The 20,706-nt window shown below is 36.2% G+C and overlaps 2 protein-coding genes across 14 annotated transcripts in view; one reads left to right on the top strand and one right to left on the bottom strand.

Moving 5' to 3' along the window:
* The window catches only part of LOC142344506 (AP-3 complex subunit beta-1-like), a 120,058-nt gene that overhangs the window by 55,783 nt on the left and 43,569 nt on the right, over positions 1–20,706 (top strand). For all 9 annotated transcript variants that reach the window (XM_075396213.1, XM_075396212.1, XM_075396211.1 and 6 more), the window contains 7 exons: positions 706–888; positions 1,404–1,552; positions 1,888–2,134; positions 14,357–14,658; positions 15,138–15,327; positions 15,941–16,294; positions 17,434–17,787. In XM_075396213.1, the coding sequence (XP_075252328.1) occupies positions 706–888; positions 1,404–1,552; positions 1,888–2,134; positions 14,357–14,658; positions 15,138–15,327; positions 15,941–16,294; positions 17,434–17,787 (1,779 nt within the window). The remainder of the gene's footprint in view (positions 1–705; positions 889–1,403; positions 1,553–1,887; positions 2,135–14,356; positions 14,659–15,137; positions 15,328–15,940; positions 16,295–17,433; positions 17,788–20,706) is intronic.
* Positions 7,886–11,605, bottom strand: LOC142344508 (uncharacterized). 5 transcript variants are annotated; one of them, XM_075396219.1, is made up of 5 exons: positions 11,162–11,605; positions 10,469–10,791; positions 9,776–9,995; positions 8,563–8,791; positions 7,886–8,349 (listed from the first exon to the last, which is right to left on the bottom strand). In XM_075396219.1, the coding sequence occupies exons 2-5, from the start codon at positions 10,776–10,778 to the stop codon at positions 7,987–7,989; spliced, it is 1,122 nt and encodes a 373-aa protein (XP_075252334.1). In that variant the 5' UTR covers positions 10,779–10,791; positions 11,162–11,605; the 3' UTR covers positions 7,886–7,986. The 5 variants fall into 5 exon arrangements, with proteins under 5 accessions (XP_075252334.1, XP_075252335.1, XP_075252337.1 ...); XM_075396220.1 differs by having other exon boundaries at positions 10,469–10,789; positions 11,180–11,605; XM_075396222.1 differs by having other exon boundaries at positions 10,469–10,783; positions 11,180–11,605.

The raw sequence follows: 20,706 nt of genomic DNA, 5'->3' as shown, positions 1-20,706 counted from the left end.
TAGCTAGCTACGGACGAAGTCAACCAGGCGTTTGAGAGCAATTAGTCCGACGTAGTTTTTCTAAAATGACTTTTGTCTTGACCGATGTGGTTGTGGTTTCTCTGTGTTTTTAATAAAATCAAGACCTAAAATCTGTGATCAAAATTTGAGTAACCATAAAACAAACACATATAGATTAACTCAAGACATGTAAAATTTTCGGCTTGTGCGGAGACATGCGGGGCAAATGAAATGAAGATGGAAAAGTGTATAATTTAATTAAGTACTCTAAGTAGCACTCTCACAAAGTGCTGTTTAAAATATTCGAAATAACGAAAAATGACTAATTTGTTTTTTTGGCAAATGTTCTGGAGAAAGTTTACATGTTGCTGGCAAAATACATTTTTGCCGAACACATCTTTTTTGAGGAAATGAGGTATGGTCTATATATGGTCTGGAAGAATTCAACTTAAATGAATGGGATCAGCATGAAAAAGGAAATTATTGATAGTCAATGTTATTTTAAGGCCATAAGCTTCTCTGGTGGTGGAAGCAGAAAGCATCCGTCTGTGTTTTTGATTAACTTGTGCCGGTTTTTTTTTCATTATGAATTCGCCACCCTCCACAAACTAACATGGCATTAATAGTTTACTTCTTCGATAGGGTATACAACTGTTGTTATTGCAACAGCAGTTGATTAATGACCATGTTAATAATCTGTTTTAGATGATAGCTAAAGGAAAGGACGCAGGAGAATTATTCCCCCAAGTTGTGAAGAATGTTGTTTCGAAGAATGTGGAGGTTAAGAAGTTGGTATATGTCTACCTGGAGAGATACGCAGAGGAACAACAGGATCTCGCTCTGCTCTCAGTCGCCACTTTCCAAAAAGCCCTCAAAGATCCAAATCAAGTTAGTATTTTTAAGCTGCAATTTATGAATTCAGAAGCTGTATCTCATGAACAAACTATTTTCTGATGAAAAGGAGTCGAAACCTTCTTATCTTCTAGAAGGGATCGACATGCCTGAATTTGAGTTTTGGTTATCAGTTCTCATCTGTAAAGTTATCATGAGAATATATTTTTCGACAGACATATGATCGTTCCTCAGAAAAAAAATTGTTCGATTTTTTGTTCCGACCCCACTTGTACAAGTTGTGTCAGCTTCTATTTTTTCCACAATTTAATGTGATGAGCGTTGCTGTGAAGTAACATTCAAGGATCTTATTAGCTATAAATCAGACGAGGCTTGCATTTCACTTCGTCTGTGTGAAATTTTATTTAGAGCAATATCATCTAAAAATCAAATTTTAAAGTGTAGACATCATGAATCTTGCGCTAGCTGTGAAATTTCCTACGGCGGTGAGGTTTCCATTTTTGTTCACGTTGAAGGATGCCTGCTGATTGTAATTGTGATTATGCTTTTAGCTAATCAGAGCTTCGGCCTTGAGAGTTCTGAGCAGTATCCGTGTGTCGGTGATCACCCCTATCATGCTTCTAGCCATCAAAGATGCATGTGCCGATATGTCGCCGTTTGTGAGGAAAAGTGCCGCCAATGCAATTCCCAAATTGTATAGGTAAGGGGTAGCTTTCATAAATAATAAAACTGTAATTTTAGCCAGTTAATTCGGCAACTCCGCTAGTTTTCTTTATACCAGACTTTTCGAGGCTGGCTGAGCACTTCAAAAGTTGCATTGGTGTTACGTCAGGGTACTTTGGGTAGATTTGGGTTGCGAAGGGTTGGAGCTATTTCCCTGATTTTTAATAATATGCCACTTAAGAAGATTTTTATTAATATGCCAGCTTAATAATATGCCAATCAGTAAACAGTAAACCTCGAATAATTGAGTGATATATTTGCAATCGAGGTTAATTTTGGAGAAAAGATTATTGATGAGGAGTGAAATTTCAGCCTCGACCCTGACACGAAAGAGGAACTGATCGGAGCGATTGAAAAACTTCTAGCTGACAAAACCACTCTGGTGGCAGGCAGCGCAATCTACGCTTTCGAAGAGCTATGTCCAGACAGACTGGATCTAGTACACAAACATTACAGAAGACTCTGTTCTCTCCTGGTAGATGTGGATGAATGGGGACAGGTTGTGGTGGCCAACATGTTGATCAGATACGCCAAGACTCAATTTCTCGATCCGAATGAGGTTAGTGTCCACTGCATGTAATTTCTGGAGTTTTGGAAATTTATACGAGATTTTATACCGCCTTCTGAATGAAGATTCAATCCGATTAGGACGTTTGAAATTTTTCAATATTTCTGGTCAAAATTTGGCAAATTTTTTTGGGTAAAATAATGAATGGTGAAAGGTTTTGGGGGTAGGTAAACATGCTGGTCACAAATTTTGCTGATCTCTAAATGGTTTTGAACTGTGATGGTTGTTTTGGTAAAATGTTTGGGAAAATCAAAATGGAGGAGTTATGGAGGTCAGCATGTTGATCAGATAATGTCTCTGCTCAATTCCTTGATCAGCATGAAGTCAATGCCTGCTTGCAAATCTTGAAGTACTCAATTGAATATCTTTATTTCCTTAAATTGGCTATCAAAATGTTCAAATTCTTCTTGAACAACTGGAGAAGACAGTTGTTTCTCATTTAGTTGACAGTTTCAAAAAAGAGAAAGAAAAGAAAGGGGGATCTAAAACAATATGTCTTGTACAAGCCTAACCCATGATAAACATGAAAACTGTCAATATAATCAACAGTTGAATTTTCTGTCACAGCAAACCGAGAAGACACTTAGCATTTGAGCAATTGTATCAATAAGTAGTGGTCTGAAAATTTTGGAACACATAAATACCCTAAATTTCTCCTCGTTATTGTTCCGACACCACTTGATGTGGGAAAGAGACTATACTCAACTAGGTTTTTTTGTTCAGTTAATTTTGGCCGCCTGATTCTGACCTTTACGTAGAAAGACATGAGTGGTATCATCATAAAGCGTATTGAGCGTAAATTATATAGCTAAAGAGATTGTTTTTAGTTTTGTCTGTTTTGAGAAGCTACAGGGGTTTGAAGTTTTGTGAGCATTCGGCGTATTTTCACTAAGATGTTCACTTTTTCGTAGTTTTCTTCAAATAAATTACGCGAAATTTGTTGCAAAATTGTAAACAAAAGTGCTATTGGCTTCACCTTTAAAGTTAGAAGAGAGTTGCTCAATTGTGATGTCCGACTTTTTTGGCTGAATCTTTCAGAACTTAGTTTTTGTCATGAAAAATTCGGCGAATCAGTTATCACATTTTCTCTGAAATTGTCAGCCGAACCTTAAAATTGAAAACACAACCTTTGCAAACATAAATGAAGACTATTTTTTCTTTCTCTTCCTGACAGAGTGTTCTCAAATAAATAAAGTGTTCTCCCTTTTTTTGCTAATTTATTTTAATCCAAACTTCGTCTTTATTTTTTGATTTTTTTAACTGGATAAAATAAGTATCTCTCTGCTTGACTCTTAATCGTCAACTGAACTGCTGGGCGGGCCAGAGATCCAAGATTCCGCTTTGATTTCAAATTCACGACTTGTCCTGATATTTTTAGATCTGAGCAATTTTTTCCCCTTTTAGACGTCAATTTAAAACGTGTAGTGATTTTAGTCGGGCTGGAGTAGTAAATTGATCAGAAGAGTAACCCTCTTTGAAGCATTGATTTTCTTTTTACTGCTTATAAAGTGAGGTGAGAATTGTTAATTGAACCAAGGTTCCTTCTTTGGAGAACTTTTACGTGCGGCAGTTTCAGCTTTTTTTCTTGATTTAACTTCTTGATTGGGCCACTAATGATTTTCTTTTACCATAACTATAGCTTTTAATTGATGTTCTTTTTGTCTTATCATTGCGACGTAGTAATGGGAGGTCCCGTATACATACAAAGGAGGCCAAAGTTAACCTTCATAAGTTTTTGAGTCAGTAGCTAGTGATTATTATGCCGTTGACACTGTTTTGCGTTCTTTCCGTTCTTTTTGCTGTATTAGCATTGACCTTAGCTTCATCATTGGTTTTCGAAAAAAAAAATAGTTGAAAGAAATTTTCTGTAATTTTAATTAATATATACTGGATTTGTTAACTTTTTATTGAATTTTTTGGATTTCCTAATTTTGTTTGATTTCTTAATTTTAATGGATTTCTTGTTTTTATTTGAGTGCTTATTTTTACTGGATTTCTTGTTTTTATTTGCTTTTTAAAATTTGAGCCTCTGCCGATCTTTGTTTTGTCCACTTTTAACTTATTTTCTTTAATGGTTAATCTCAATTGCTTTCTCTTTAACTAATCAATGTGTTTATTGGATCTGGTTTTTTTTCTAAGGTTCTTTTTACTCTTATGCTATTTCTTAAAAGAAAATTGTTGATTATCAAGTTTTGGCCGTAAAGGTTAACAAGGCGGCTCGGTAATGTGCGATGGCACATAAGGTTCCGACCCCGCCCATCCACAATTTTGGCATAATTGTCTACCAAATGAGGAACAGATAGAAAAACCCAAAAAATAGTTTTTGCGAATCCCAAAAAAGTCCAAATCTTTTTCAAAAAATTCTGTTTGAACGATAAGATAGCCTCCAAAGCAAATAACTCAGTGGAGTAAAAATTGATGCATTAGATTGCTGTAATATGTCAATATTAAGAAAGCGAGTCAAGACGAACAGCAAAATCAAACAACAACAACAACAAACATTAATTACATCAAAAAATTTATGTCCCTCTTAAAAACAAAATTTAATAAAAAAGTCAACATCAGATAAACCGTCAGATAAAAAGTCAACTGTCAGATAAACCTAAAACTAAACAAAAATAACTTATAGATCACCAGGAAACATATGCGACCAGTCCATAAAAAGGTTTGGTAACAATTATACAAAAAAGAACAAAAACAGTAAAGTAAAAAAATTAACTTATTTTTTTGAAACAGTTAACTAAAAAGTAATAAATACCATTATGAGTCAATTAATATAACCACAAATTTGCGATAACCACTGTTTCTATAGAAGGGCATTAGGACCTGTCCTTATTCATTTTTTAAAGCGGCTAAAAAGAACAACAAAAAAACAAACAACATTTCAAATGAAACTTGCCAGAAAAGGCTGTCAAAACAGTCAAGCCATATTTTGGTCCTCAAAATATATTCGATTGCGCCTTCATGAAACAGCTGTAATGTATTACGTGGCCATTCATTAGTAAGACTAAGTAACAAGTAGACAAAAAGCGAAGTGCTAAAGTAATTCTTTTAATTTTTTTTGCGAAACAAAATTACATTCAATGTCATGAAAGGCATTAATTACAAAAAGAACTATTTAAATAGGGTCGTTTATTCATAAAAGAGAAGCCCTCGAGACCTGCAATTATCCAGAATTTTTCTTGCATCTACAAAAAGAACGTCAAATATGACAAAAATCAAATTAATTTACTTTTTTTTGTGAAAAACCGGTGTCGAAGCCAGTAAGGTCATAACAAATTCTTTAAAAAAAGATTTTGGGACACCAATCCCTTTTATTCCCTTGACACCCATAATGTCATATTTGACCTGTAATTAACTAACGAGATTAGGTAACAAAAAGAAACATAAAAAGAACAAAATTGCGAAATTGAAAAGTTTTTTTTTAATTTTGGAAAACGATTGTTTTCAAAGTCATGAAAGCCACCAGCTATCTACTAATATCAGAATATCGGTTCTTCTATTTTTCCATGAAAAGCCAATGAAAGCTATCACTATACAGGAAATTTCATACGACCGAAACGACAAAGTATAAATGACAGTTAGACAAAATTTGAAAAATTCAATTGATTTCTTCAAGAAAGAGGCGTCGAAGCCGTTAAAACGATGATGTCTATCTTTTACGATTTTAATATGTGCCTTATTTTGAACGCTAATAATGAGACATGAGAACTGTGATAATGTGATAATGTGACAGAATTAGAAAACGTGAAAAACTGGCAAATATCAAAACAAACAAAAATCTAAAATCTTGTAGTATCAAAGCCAGAAAACAATAACTCCAGGCTTAAAACTGCAACCGAGAATAAATGTTAAATCAGTAGAAAGAAGAAGCATTCTTTCTTTGCTGAAACTAAGCTGGAAGTTGAACAAATTAAGAAAAAAATAGAGGAAAAGTTAATTAAGCCATTATTTATTTAAAAGTCAATTATTTTTAAAAGAAACGACCATAAACTTTCAAGTAAAAAATTAAATGCATTAGCTTCGACCTGCTTAGTAAGCGAATTGGTTGGACCTATCACTCCTGAGCTTTGATTTGATATGTTCTGTTCTTTATTATTAAAAAAAAAGGTCTTTTTTTTAAAAAAAGACCGACTGATTACAACCCGATTTTTTTTTGGATTGTAACAGTCCAAGAATGGCCCAAAACTATCCCTGCTAATGCTTATTTTCCGTTAGGAACAATTGATTTTTCGAATGTTGTAGATATAGATCATTTGTTAGTTGAAAACTCAAAATAAATTCTGCATTTTTGATAATCAGTCCAAGATTGGTTCCAAAATAGCCCTGCTAATGCTTATCGTCCAATAGAAACACTTGTTTTTTCGAATGTTATGGATATGGATAATTTGTTAGTTAAACTCAAAAAGAAATTTTTTGATAATCAATGAGTAAAGTTAGCAAAAAAGGCAAAGTTTTAACTACAGAGCACTCTCAGCGGACTCTGAAGTAGAAATAGCCCCCCTCTGAGTCTACAAAGATTGTATGAGTGTTGTTTGGGGGTGTACTGTCGGCAAATTTAATCAAAGTGGACTAAAGTAGCTTATTTCGTGCTGTTTTTGATGAAAAAGGCTAAATTTTGAAATGTTTATCCAGAGTTTTTGACCAAAAAAATTAACTTAAAACAATCAACAATGCTTGTTCGTCTTCAAAAATAAAATAAACGACACTATTCTTAAAAATTATAGCAAACTTTAGCAAAACTGACGAAAATTTAGGCAAAAATTCCGGAAAATGTGAATAAAAACAACGTGAATTCACTCTACTTTTTTCAGAAGTTTAAACCTCGATAACTCCCTGTAGAAAACGAAAATTGAAAAAATCTTTTTAATTCCATATTCTACGCTGGACGAGCTTTCTAATGATACCAGTCTCAACTCTCTACGATGAATATATCGATCGGCAAAAATTCACGGAACAAAAAAAAAACCCATTTGAGTATATAGTTCCTCCCCCCTCAAGAGGGTCGGAACAATTATTGTTTTCTAGTCTAATAGTCTCGCCATTAACGGTGTCACCCTCTGATGCAACAAAATGGAGTTAATGTTAGTGCTTCAGTCACATTTTGTTTTCCAAATATTTCTGTTTTTCTATGTTTTTAAAAAATTTCCTTGTTAATTTTGTCACTCTATTGCCTATTGGAATGGATAAAGAAAGTTTGCTAGTTAAAATTGAATGCTGTTTGGTCACGGTTTTTATTTTATGCTTTCGTGTTTTGAGGTCAATAATTTTTAGAAAAGTTGATATTTGCCAACCGTCCTGTTTGTCGTTTTGGTTACTTTGCATCTCAACGATTTTTTGTACTCTCAACATTTTGAATCATAACAAAGTGTATACAATGGTCCATCCAAACGTTTATTAGCGTTTCGAGGTTTTGAAATTTGTCAAAGGAGTGAGTCTTTTGTATCTTTTTGTATCTTTTTTTAAAGAAGTCACTTTTGTTGAACGTGTGCAGATCATGTGATCGTGACCGTGAGAAAGATCTCTATAACGGTTATGTTTTGTATACTGTTACCTCTAAGCTAATATTTGGAGACGTCAGTGAGACTTTGTTTGAAGTTTACCCAGCGTCTGGTGATGTGTTACAGGGTATGTTAGCCCTATTTGAACAATTTACTCTACTGCCGGGTAATTTGAAACAGTGCCAAATTATCATTTAGCACACATTTGCCTTTGATTTCCGATGATATAGTTACCACACGATCCATTAGTATAACTTTGAAATTTGATTGACAGATTAAGTTAGCATTTATGTCAAGAGGTTAGCATTGGTCAAAGGGCTTGAGTTCTTTTGGCATTGAAATTTAGCATATGTGTTCTTGCAATTCATCTGCAATCGGGGTTGATGAGTTGATGTTAGTTTCATTTTCTAAAGGTCGAATAGCTTGTCCGTGAGTTCCCACAGCACTGTGGTAAGAAGGAAGGTCTACAGTTATCCCAGTGTAGCTTGGAGGAGGGGTTCTCCTTTCAGGAGTGACTCGATATGAAGTTGGAATTGCGTGAGAAGAATCTAAAAGTGGGTAGTCGTTGATATTTCGCTGCACCTCTTGGTAGCTGGGGGGTTTGATTGGTTGGTATCCGGTCCAACCGTAGTCCTCGGGTGGTTCTTGTGGATAGTTGTTGGGGCCATTGGCAGAAGAGTTGGAAGCCTGAGATGTGATGATTTCCTAGAAGAGAAAATGCACGGAGAGCTTAGACTAAAATAGCCTGAGCACTTTAATCTAAAATAGAGAAAAACCTCGCTGGAAGCTCAATGCCAAATGAACATAAAACTTATGTAATATAATATCCAAAACTGATTTTTTGAGTTCTTTTCTATTATCAAAGATATTATCCAAGTCAAGAAAAAGGGACTACACCGGAGCACTGAAAGAACAAACTGTGTCATTTTGTTCCGTCGCTCTCCTGTTTCGCTCCTTCCCCATCTCCAAAGTGTACCAGTACCACACTATCCAAGGCAGTGCACACAAGCTGCTCGAGATGTGATATGTCCAAGACATCTCGTGACCTCTGGCCCTGTTGTCCCTCCCGTATATTCCCAACACGTATATGATTAGAATTGAGTGGATCATTAGCAGAGGAATTTGCGTCATGTTGGAGATTTTGAGACTAAGGTTAACAGTAGCAATTGTTTCAATTTGGTTGTGATTTTTCTTCGGATTGAAGGAACGTAGAGCGATTCAAAAATGATCTTGCCAAGTATTATTTGAAACGATTCAATTATAATTTTTGCATCGATTCGATTGTTGGCGTGGTAAAAATGGTATCTGTTAAAAATAAGTTTCATTAATATTTCTGAATCTTTTCGAGATCTTGAGTTGCAAGATTGTTTAATTGCTTGGAGGAAAAAAGTAATGTGAAGTTTGTGAAAAAGAAGTAGTTGGGTATCAATTAGAACTGTATCGTTGTGCTACGTCTATTGGTCTGTAATTCTCACATCGTTGAGAAATCAGAAATCGAATAATTAGGTGTCTGCAGTAACAAATTAAAATTCAGGGAAATTTGGAGCTCAAAATGACGGAACCTCATAAAATTAGATCTTAACGCACTTTTTTCCTGTCGGTTTTGTTGCAGTGTGGGTCCTGATTCTGTTGAAAAAAATATTTATTTCTGAAATAAGATTGGCTAGAAAATCAGCGTCGCATTGACAAAAATTAAACTTAACTAAGATTGAAAACCTGGTTCAACATTCTTCCTGTAAGTTTTGCATTAGAGGTTAAAAACTACTTTTGCGAAACTACATTCACGTGTTTGTAAATTTTGGCCGACCAATCGAACATGGAGCGCTGCAGAATTATTCAGAGCAAGAACGTTTTCTGGAATGATAGCTTTATACGACTTTCATTTATTCTGCTGCCAAAAATGACTTTCCATTTAAAATTGTAAACTGAAATTTTAAACGCTATTTCACATTTTGTTTTACAGTATTTTTCGCTTTAAATTACATTAGTTGTCTGCTGTGTTAGATATATCAATTTCACTTCTGTTTTATTACAAAATAAAGAAGTGAAATGCACTTCCGAATTATATACTCTCGGAAAAAAAGTATACTGAATTATGTTGAGCGAAAACTGAGATTGAAACAAATGTAACCTGAATCGCAATTGGTAAATGATGATAGGGAAAATAGACGCTATGAGGAGAATGTAGGTTGCGGCTATGAAGAGAGCTTTCAAATGAGCAGTCTCGGGAAAAGAGTAGATGTAGCACTTGCCCATGTCGTGTCTACATACGTGGAACAACCCGAAGTAGAATGTGAGAGTAGTTGAGGAAGATGTCCTTGAGTTGTCACTGGTTTCCAGGTTCCAAAGATCTAATTGAAGTTATTTGAAATTATATATTTAAATAAATAAAATGAGCCATCAGCTGTTATCAGGGTTAGGCATTTCTATCGGAACATTAAGCTTGAAGGGGAAAACACTTCAAAGTTCTTAAATTCAAAATTTCGCTGTTGATTACGTACGTCTAAAAATTCTTGCGACAATCAATTTATTCGCAGCCACATTTATTTTATTGAATTTTATTGAACGGGTAGATGATAGTCACACCCCTTTCATTGGTTGTGCTAGATCCCCCTGCATACCTGAGTTTTTTCTAGTGTTCCTCAGAAATGGTTTTAAAATCAATTTTGTGGCTTCGGATTTTGAAGCTAGGGGTGTTGTGGTTGTTCCCATTTAATTTGAGGCAGCTTTTGCTCAGGTTCAAATTTTCTGCTGTTATTGTAGACTAAAAAAATGAATTGGATTATCAATAAACAGATTAAAAGCTAAATATGTCTGAGCTTACCATGACGTGGTTTGGACGGATAGAGAACTATTTTGTGAAATAACTGCGTGTTATTGGTCATCTCTTTGATTCCAGTCACTGAACTCCCTACAGTCCATGTTTCAGTATACTGGTTTAGACTGTTGGTTCCCACTTGAAAGGTCCCTGCAGTTGTTGAGTCATAGCTGAGGAAATCGGGGATTACTATTGATTTGTAACTCCATCTATCCGCGAAGGTGCAGTAGATTGAAATGTACGCACAGAATAGGTAACCCGCGGGGGCTAAAAAGCATCCCCTAGTCACACCACCGCATTTGGCGTAGTTCCTCATTGCTACTGATTCTGTATAGTTTCCGTTAATGCCCCCAACGACCCCATCCGCCGCCAGCAAGCAACTTGATGCGAACTTAGGTCAACTGCAATCGAAAGTGCTATGTTTCAATACCAAGAAATCTGCGATTGAGACTTCCGTAACAAATTTGGGAAATAAGTTTAAGCTTTGGTGACTGGCGGAACTCTGAAGTTCAAGTTTTATTTAAAATTTCTTCGAAACAATTAAGTTTGCTTGTCTGTTGCTAATTACACTACCTAGAAGTTTTGTAGAGACATTTTGTTGGTAAATTAATTGGAAAATCCTTGAGCGTTCCTTAGAATTCGAGGAATTTAAGCGTTGTTTTTACGGATTGGGGTGTATTAGCGGAAAATATTCTCAATCATTCAGAAAGGTAATACAATTCCACCAGCTAACAACCAGTTAGTCGTTCATAAAATCGAATTAAGATTAAAATTCAAGTTCAAGAGGACTGAAGAGTGATTTTGAACTATTGGGTTGTCATGGCATTCTGTCTGGGATTCAACTTTCGAATCATCTGAAGTTGGTTCCGAATGGTTCAAATTTAAGCCCTCATCGTGGTCGAAATGTGATTGAGATAATATTGGAGCTACAGTCAGAAGATTTGGCGGCTTATCTTGCTCTACGCAACGAGTAACAAAAGATGTTTGCGGAGGTCAAACAATGGGTTCGAAGTTTGAAACACCGACAGGTATATACGCATGCGTTAAAGGCTGCTATTTGATCTAGCCACCAGCATTTTGCAAACAACAATCAAGCGATATATCATTAGTCTATTGTTTGATCACTTAGCTCTTTCAAATTGGTCTTGAGTCATATTTCAATCTGTGACATGGTATGATAGTAGGTTGGTAAGTATGCAGAGAAAGCTACCAAAACTTGCAGATTGCGTTACTTATGATTGTTTAGATTGGCGAGATTGTTTAAGCTACAGAAATAGTATGATGCTAGTATAGATTTTAAAATAGACTTAAATGGCACCTAGATTAGATTGTTGGCACTTTGAGGTCCTCATGTGCAAACCTAAGCTAAAAGAATCTAAGTTAAGCATGATGTTCTCTATCGAATTGAAAATTTTAACAATTTTCAATAAAGCCGACTCCTTTTCAGCGTCTGAGTTTGCATTTAATCAACTAACGGTGTAGCGTTCTTCAGAAAAAAATTTTCCGTCGAGTAAATGTAGCATTGAACCTATTACATTTATTTACAAAATTATCAGCGCAAGAGTTGTTTTGTTTTAAAAGTTGCTGTTCGTATTTACTGATTTATTGAAAGTCTCGAAAATAAACAAAACATACTGTTCGTTGAAATGTATCCTGTGGCGTTTTCTTTGCAAAACTCAGACATTGTTGGACAGGAGGGGTATTTAATGGCTTTAAAATGAAGTGAAAACTTATTTTTCGTCCGACTGAATTAACGTTTGCCAAGCTTGATTTTTGCGCAGTCTAAGGTGCTCATCTTCCGTCTAAGCAGCTGCACGCGTTAAGTGGCTGCAAAAGGCAATTTCAAAGTCAATATTGTATCATTTAAGTTGTCATGGCAATTTGTCCATTCAGAGCCAAATGACTTTCTTTGAAAACTAATAGTTACTTCGTTGCTTTATTCTGAGCGTTTGTCCTAACGTAAAGCAATTTTTATTTACTAAAATTTTGAATGATAGAGTGAAAAATGCTCTTAGAAGTTCACTCATTTTATTTTGGTTGTATAACAGTGTTACCTAAATGTTACCTTTTAGTTAGCTGCAGACATCTTATCAGAGACATTTGGAAATTTGATTTATTTATTTGGTCTCTTATGATCTTTTTATAGCTGCGAAGCTGTAAGCTGAGCGGAGCTATATTGCGGTGCTCTTGGTTTTTTGTTACGCCGTTTGACGCTCTTTTTCGTTTTACATTTGTTCACACAGCAAAGCTGAAATAGTCAAATTTTCTGAGAGACTTCCTTTCACAAACAGCGTTTGCGCGCGTAACGTCATTTCTCATTCTCTCTCTAGCAAAGGTTTCAAGTTAATTTGCGTGACTTACCTCACTCAATAATGATTTTTTCACTGTAAAGCGTTCACTGTAAAAGTTTAAATTAAAAGTTTAATTAAAAGTTCAATTAAAAAAGCTCAATTTGAATTAGTTTAAGGTCAAAGGTCCCTAATAAAAGGTTTCTGCGGAATGAGTTTTAACAAGCTTTATTAATTTATTGCTGAATGTTTTTTACCCAGTTTTTTGAGCGGCGTCGATTTTTTCAATTTATATCTGTATCTGTTTCTATCTTTATTATACGGCCCTCGAGTCTTTTCTTTCGCAGCTATTCCGGCGATCTGCGAGCTATGTTTATGCTTTTTTAAATTTTCTTTGCAAGAAACGAGATGGAACAGTAAAGAGCGAGGCAAGCAAGTTGCCTTTCAGTTCTTGTGAAACATTTTCGTGATCGAAATTGGTCTTTCCGTTTCCGTTCTTTTTAGACCTTGAAGATCTGTTCACACATTTTTATGATTTTATTTTTCAAGTCGAATTGAAGTAGTCATACGGAAACAAGACGTGAAGCGAAAAAGTGAGTGTGGTTGAGGTGTGATTTTTTACTCTATTTTTCAAGTAGATTGAGAAAGCGGTGTTATAAAAAATCTTTTGTTCAGTTAATGAGAATTCTTTGAATTGTTCTTCAGCACTTAGAAGTGCTGAATTCTCTGAATTGTTCTTCGTCCTCCTATGTGTTTGTTAGTCGTCTGACACTCTTTTTGTTTCACTTTTGATCAGACAGCAAAGCGTCAGTCAGAGTTTCAGCGTCAGTCAAAATTTCTAACTAACTTCTTCCACTCACCTACAGCATTTGAGTGCGTGACGTCATTTCACATCCTTTCTTGCAAAAGCTTTTAGGTCATGGGCATGATTAGATTTTTGATCATCGTGACTTAACTTACTAAACAAAATGATTTCTGCCTTTGAAAACTTAAGTTTACTTTGAATTAGTGTAAGGTCAAGGAAACTCTTATGTCAGCTAAAATTCCCGAATAAAAAAGGCTTCTGTGGATTAAATTTGAACAAGCCATTTTTAATTTACCCCTAAAGTTTTTCAACAAATTTCAAAGCGGCGTTGATAACTCATTTCTGTAGCTGTTTCTATCAGTATTCTATGGACCGCAAGTCAATTTTGAAGCTATCCAGCAATCTATTGGCTATGTTATATATGTCTGGTCATCATAAATTATTGTAGGAAATTATGTTAATATTTAATAAAAATAACCTTTAACAAAATTTCCTACAATACTTAAAATTTAAAATACCTTAAACTATTTGAAACTTGTTTGATCTTTCGCTCATTAACATGGTTTTATTTGATTTAGCCAAATAAGTATCAGTTTTGTAGCTATATAAAGTCAATTTTATGAGTGATGGCTATCGCAACCTATAATTTTTGATTCAGAGTTCCACGAATCCTAAATAGTACAATGCATACTGTTTTAGCTAGTAATGTTTAACATCGTAATTATAATTTTTAACATACCTGTTCAAAAATTAAAAGTTGAGTTAACAAGGTTTAGTTAAAAATTTGATGTTTTTTAACAGGGCGATGTATCGATGGATGATATTACTCCAAAGAAAACAACTGACGATCCGTCGAAATTCTTTGCCGATTCCTCAGACGAAGAGAGTGATGATGAGAAACAGTCTGTGGCGTCGAGTGAGAAAGCGGCGAAGAACGTCATGGATCCGGACCATCGTCTGCTCCTGAGGAACTCAAAGCCTCTTCTTCAAAGTAGAAACAGTGCTGTTGTCATGACTGTCTGCCAAATGTATTACTATCTGGCTCCCAGATCTGAGATCAATTGTATTGTCAAACCAATGATTAGGCTCCTTAAATCCCATAGGTAAGTTTTTGATTTCTTAACTTAAGCATTTGTTGAGAAAATGGGATTCGTGTATTTGAACATTGCGCGCAAATTCAATTGCTTTGAAATCGCTAAATTAGAACACTATAGAGCCACTTGCATACTCTATGAATCTCAATTAAATTTATATCTCTCTAGAGGTACCGCAGTTCTAATTAAAAACGATGAAATCCTACCATATGAAGTATAAATTTTGAAACTGAAATCTAACCGGTGATACATGGATTTACGTGTTATTTGTAGAAAAATAGCCGAAAAATTTAATCTGATCTGAGAAATAATAATTTCGTCTTTTCTAGATAGAAAATTAAAGACTCAAATTGTTCCCATGAAACTCTGAAATCGTTAATAGCTTGAATGGTGAGAGTTGCTAATTCGCCTCGCCCAAAACTAAAAGCGAGCAGATCGGATTGTCCTCAATGAAATCCGCATCAATGAAATTTTGATGCATTTTTAAGGGAAATTCAAGCTATAGTGTTGAACTGGCTGGTGACATTCTCACGTAACCACAAAGTGTTGGTGGAGCCATATCTGAAGAGTTTCTACATCAGAGCAAGTGACCCCACTCATGTGAAACTACTCAAGTTGGAGATATTGACCAACTTGGCTAGTGAGACGTCCATCGGATTCATTCTCAAGGAGTTCCAGGTACCTTGTATTTTCATCAACTTTTTGACGATTAGGGGGGGGGGGGGAGGAGGGGCTGACGAACTGCGAGATCAAGATCGGATGCCTACAGATTTTTTGACATATTTGAAGCTTGAAGAACTTAGGAAATGCGTGATCTAAATCTCATACCGAAATAATTGAAAGAGCTGAAGTTATCAAATGAAGTCTTCTTTGAGATACAGTGCTGCCCGTTACCCATAGAGAGCAGCCGTCGTAAGCTTAAGCTAGCTGCAGCCGAAGCCAACTCACGTAGTTGTTTGAGAGCTGATCGTTCGACGTTAGTCGATTGTTTGTTTTGTTGGTTATAGGAAGGAATTTTGCGAATTGTAGGTAGCACTCTTAGTTAAGCGGTTGGTGAACAATAGATTGTGATAGCATGATGTCATATGGTTGCAGGGATAATAGTGTGATTCTGATTCTTTGAAACTTTGAGAGCTTGTAGATCTCATGAATAATATTAATTGTTATACGTGAAAATTTGGCTTGTTAGCCAGCGTAATAGCTTGAACTCATAGGTAATATTTGTCAGGAAAACATCATATCGTGATGGAAAATTACAATTCTACATCTAATAAATTGACGTCCGTTTCAGGCGTATGTACACAATAGTGATCCTAAATTTGTGGCTGCGACCATCTACGCGATTGGCCGCTGTGCTACTACCATAGCCGAAGTGTCGGATCAATGTTTACACGGCCTAATGGGCTTGATGGCGAGCAAAAACGAAGTCGTAGTTGCAGAAAGCGTTGTGGTAACTAAGAAATTGTTACAGCAGAAACCGGATGAGAATTTAGCAGTCATAGTGCACATGGCCAAAATGATAGATAAGATCACGATTCCGATGGCTAGGGCCAGTATTCTCTGGATGTTGGGAGAAAATTGTGACAAAGTGCAGAAGTATGCGCCTGATGTGCTGAGGAAATTTGCCAAATCTTTCCCTAATGAAGTTAGTGTTACAGGAAATTTCCAGTTTCTAGAAAATTTTTTGAACTGACTGCGGCTGAATTTGTAGTTTTACTATGCCTGGTTTCAATGAGAGCATTTTTAATTGCTCTCGAATGAGAAGTAATTATTGTAAACGTTTATGTCTTTTTACGACTCGAAGAGGAGTATTGGTATTCTACAGGTTTTTACGATTCGAAGAGAAGTATTGAGATTCGACCGGTTTTTTTAGCGGAAGTCATGAACTATTGACTTTTAATTTAAAACGTTGAGATCGTCTGTTTGAAAACGTCTGTTTTCAAACATTGGACTGTAAACTTAAACTCTAGCTTAGTTTTTAATGTATAGTAATTAGGAACAGCTGGTAATATTCAAGGTGAAGAGATCATTTTGCGATTTTTCTGATCCTATGTAAGTCACCCCAACTTATCTAAATAACAGACCCCACATACCTACCTGCCCTCCACCTACCTACCCCATCCCTCCCCCACATAACCCCAAACGCTCCCTCACCTACCCCCAGTACCTTCCACAACCCTGAACTAAAAAAAATCATTCCGAACTTCATTTTATAAAAAATACTTTTTTAAGAAGGGCTATTATTTGTTTTCGGTTACTTAGCGCTGCTTTTTTTGTGTTGTGTTCCTTTTTGGTTTTTTTCGCGTGTCTATTTTGATGTTCTGATTTTGGTAAGGTTAGTTTAGAGATTTTATTGCACGACGCTTCGAATTGTTTCCGGTATTCCACCGGCTATGTTTTTTTTAGCTAGAGCAAGTTTGCTCATGACGAAGCCAACTCACGTAGTTGTTTGAGAGCTGATCGTTCGACGTTAGTCGATTGTTTATTTTGTTGGTTATAGGAAGGAATTTTGCGAATTGTAGGTAGCACTCTTAGTTAAGCGGTTGGTGAACAATAGATTGTGATAGCATGATGTCATATGGTTGCAGGGATAATAGTGTGATTCTGATTCTTTGAAACTTTGAGAGCTTGTAGATCTCATGAATAATATTAATTGTTATACGTGAAAATTTGGCTTGTTAGCCAGCGTAATAGCTTGAACTCATAGGTAATATTTGTCAGGAAAACATCATATCGTGATGGAAAATTACAATTCTACATCTAATAAATTGACGTCCGTTTCAGGCGTATGTACACAATAGTGATCCTAAATTTGTGGCTGCGACCATCTACGCGATTGGCCGCTGTGCTACTACCATAGCCGAAGTGTCGGATCAATGTTTACACGGCCTAATGGGCTTGATGGCGAGCAAAAACGAAGTCGTAGTTGCAGAAAGCGTTGTGGTAACTAAGAAATTGTTACAGCAGAAACCGGATGAGAATTTAGCAGTCATAGTGCACATGGCCAAAATGATAGATAAGATCACGATTCCGATGGCTAGGGCCAGTATTCTCTGGATGTTGGGAGAAAATTGTGACAAAGTGCAGAAGTATGCGCCTGATGTGCTGAGGAAATTTGCCAAATCTTTCCCTAATGAAGTTAGTGTTACAGGAAATTTCCAGTTTCTAGAAAATTTTTTGAACTGACTGCGGCTGAATTTGTAGTTTTACTATGCCTGGTTTCAATGAGAGCATTTTTAATTGCTCTCGAATGAGAAGTAATTATTGTAAACGTTTATGTCTTTTTACGACTCGAAGAGGAGTATTGGTATTCTACAGGTTTTTACGATTCGAAGAGAAGTATTGAGATTCGACCGGTTTTTTTAGCGGAAGTCATGAACTATTGACTTTTAATTTAAAACGTTGAGATCGTCTGTTTGAAAACGTCTGTTTTCAAACATTGGACTGTAAACTTAAACTCTAGCTTAGTTTTTAATGTATAGTAATTAGGAACAGCTGGTAATGTTCAAGGTGAAGAGATCATTTTGCGATTTTTCTGATCCTATGTAAGTCACCCCAACTTATCTAAATAACAGACCCCACATACCTACCTGCCCTCCACCTACCTACCCCATCCCTCCCCCACATAACCCCAAACGCTCCCTCACCTACCCCCAGTACCTTCCACAACCCTGAACTAAAAAAAATCATTCCGAACTTCATTTTATAAAAAATACTTTTTTAAGAAGGGCTATTATTTGTTTTCGGTTACTTAGCGCTGCTTTTTTTGTGTTGTGTTCCTTTTTGGTTTTTTTCGCGTGTCTATTTTGATGTTCTGATTTTGGTAAGGTTAGTTTAGAGATTTTGCACGACGCTTCGAATTGTTTCCGGTATTCCACCGGCTATGTTTTTTTTAGCTAGAGCAAGTTTGCTCATGACGAAGCCAACTCACGTAGTTGTTTGAGAGCTGATCGTTCGACGTTAGTCGATTGTTTGTTTTGTTGGTTATAGGAAGGAATTTTGCGAATTGTAGGTAGCACTCTTAGTTAAGCGGTTGGTGAACAATAGATTGTGATAGCATGATGTCATATGGTTGCTACCCCATCCCTCCCCCACATAACCCCAAACGCTCCCTCACCTACCCCCAGTACCTTCCACAACCCTGAACTAAAAAAAATCATTCCGAACTTCATTTTATAAAAAATACTTTTTTAAGAAGGGCTATTATTTGTTTTCGGTTACTTAGCGCTGCTTTTTTTGTGTTGTGTTCCTTTTTGGTTTTTTTCGCGTGTCTATTTTGATGTTCTGATTTTGGTAAGGTTAGTTTAGAGATTTTATTGCACGACGCTTCGAATTGTTTCCGGTATTCCACCGGCTATGTTTTTTTTAGCTAGAGCAAGTTTGCTCATGACTGAATTTTGACTTCTTCCGTTTCGAGCATTTACCTCCTCTGTTTTTGACTGTTGAATTCTATTTTTGAATGTTGCTTTAACAGTAATTTAGTTCGTAATATATAGTTATTACGAACTGCTGATAATATTCAAGGTGAAGAGGTCATTTTTAGATTTTTTGACCCTTTGTAAGTCACCCCTACTGGTCTAAGCTACACACCCCCACCTACCTGCCCCACCCCCACCTACCTACCTGCACCCACCCAAACGCCGACACCACCTACGCCTTCCTCCCTCCCCCGCCTACTTCCCCTCACCTATCTACGCCTACACCCACTCCTCCCCACACCTAACCCCTCCCCTCCCCCACCTACCCACAGCCCTGAACTAAAAAATGTGTGCATTTTCTAAAACACTTTTTGTTTTATTGGGCTACTTTTTTTCTCGTGTCTATTTTGATGTTCTGGTTTCGGTAAGTTGAAGCCAGAGATTATAATGCACAACGCTTCGATCGAGTCGTTTTCGGTATTCTACCGTCTAATTTGGTTTGCAGATTTTTCACTCTACCGTTTTTGCGCTTTTCTTCTAGAATAATCTATCTCGAGTGACTTTTTAGCGCTTTCTTTTTTGTCTGTTTGTCTGAGCAGAAGAGTCATAAAATCTTGGTTGAAAATGAGAAGATTCGATTTAAGTCGGATACAAAAGTTCTTTGTAGTTATGTCTGTGTGTTAATTGCTCACAAATAGGGATTGCAGCAATTATTTTGGTCATTTTTAATGCAATTATTTGTACTACCGACTTTTCGTTTTTTTGCGAGACCATTTGATCTTTTGTGCTCTTACGAAATAAACAGTAAAGCCCGGAAGGCATCAACTTGTGGAGCCTTACGACTCACAAGTATGCAATTCACCGAAACTTAGAGATATGTTTGACCCTCTATTTTAGTTCAAAGAGGTAACGTCAAATGAGTGGGTGTCACTCCAACGGAAGGGTGTTTAAGGGCAGCTAATAGAATCAGCAATAATTTATACAGATTCTTAATCAAATTTAACATCTCAGCATTTAATGAAGAGAAGTTTGTTTTTGTCTGTTTCTTTTACTTTTTTGAAGACTGCAGATATACGAAGCTATTGCGGCTGTTTTCTGCAATCAGTCAGCTCCGTTATTAACAATTGTATCAGTTCTTTTCTATTGCTCTCAAACAATTTTTTAGCAATTGTTTTATTCCTCTTGGTGTTTTGTGATTTTTCTGTCGAACGATTTTTTTTGTCAGACCAACGAATTGTCCCGACTTCTTGTCTTGAGAAGCTAGATAAACTGGTAATGACCGAAGAGATAAAGTTGCTGAGCTTCTCTTTTAGAGCCTTAATGGCCACCGTATATAAAATTCGCGAACCAACTGTGAAAACATACTCCAACTTCCAACCCCCTAACGAATTGTATAGGCGTTAATATTAGTGTAAAGAGCTATTTTGAGTGGGTTCGAATTCCCCACCTTCCCACCGCCCTCACATTTGGCGACACCCTACGCCATCATTCTTTCAGTGAATATAGATTCCCTAAGCTTAGGCTAGCTATTAAAACCAGCCTCTTGCCAGTTTGAGAGCAGATCACACAACGTTAGTCGGTTGTTTAATAGCCACCGTTAGCCTCTCTATTTTGGGTGGGTTCGAATCGCCCACCTTTC

The sequence above is a fragment of the Convolutriloba macropyga genome, chromosome 8, assembly GCF_964194025.1.
Source record: "Convolutriloba macropyga chromosome 8, txConMacr16.3, whole genome shotgun sequence".
Classification (NCBI taxonomy): Eukaryota; Metazoa; Xenacoelomorpha; order Acoela; family Convolutidae; genus Convolutriloba; species Convolutriloba macropyga.
The sequence above is the reverse complement of the archived record's forward strand: the minus strand, read 5'-3'. Positions and strand labels throughout refer to the sequence as shown.

What these genes read in the sequence shown, in the direction of transcription:
- LOC142344508 (XM_075396217.1), bottom strand. Translation starts at nt 10,778, where the DNA reads ATGAGGAACTACGCCAAATGCGGTGGTGTGACTAGGGGATGCTTTTTA. An exon ending in TCCGTCCAAACCACGTCATG is followed by an intron (nt 9,996 to 10,468) that starts GTAAGCTCAGAC and finishes AACTTCAATTAG; the next exon opens with ATCTTTGGAACCTGGAAACC. An exon ending in CGACGGAACAAAATGACACA is followed by an intron (nt 8,350 to 8,562) that starts GTTTGTTCTTTC and finishes TTTCTCTTCTAG; the next exon opens with GAAATCATCACATCTCAGGC.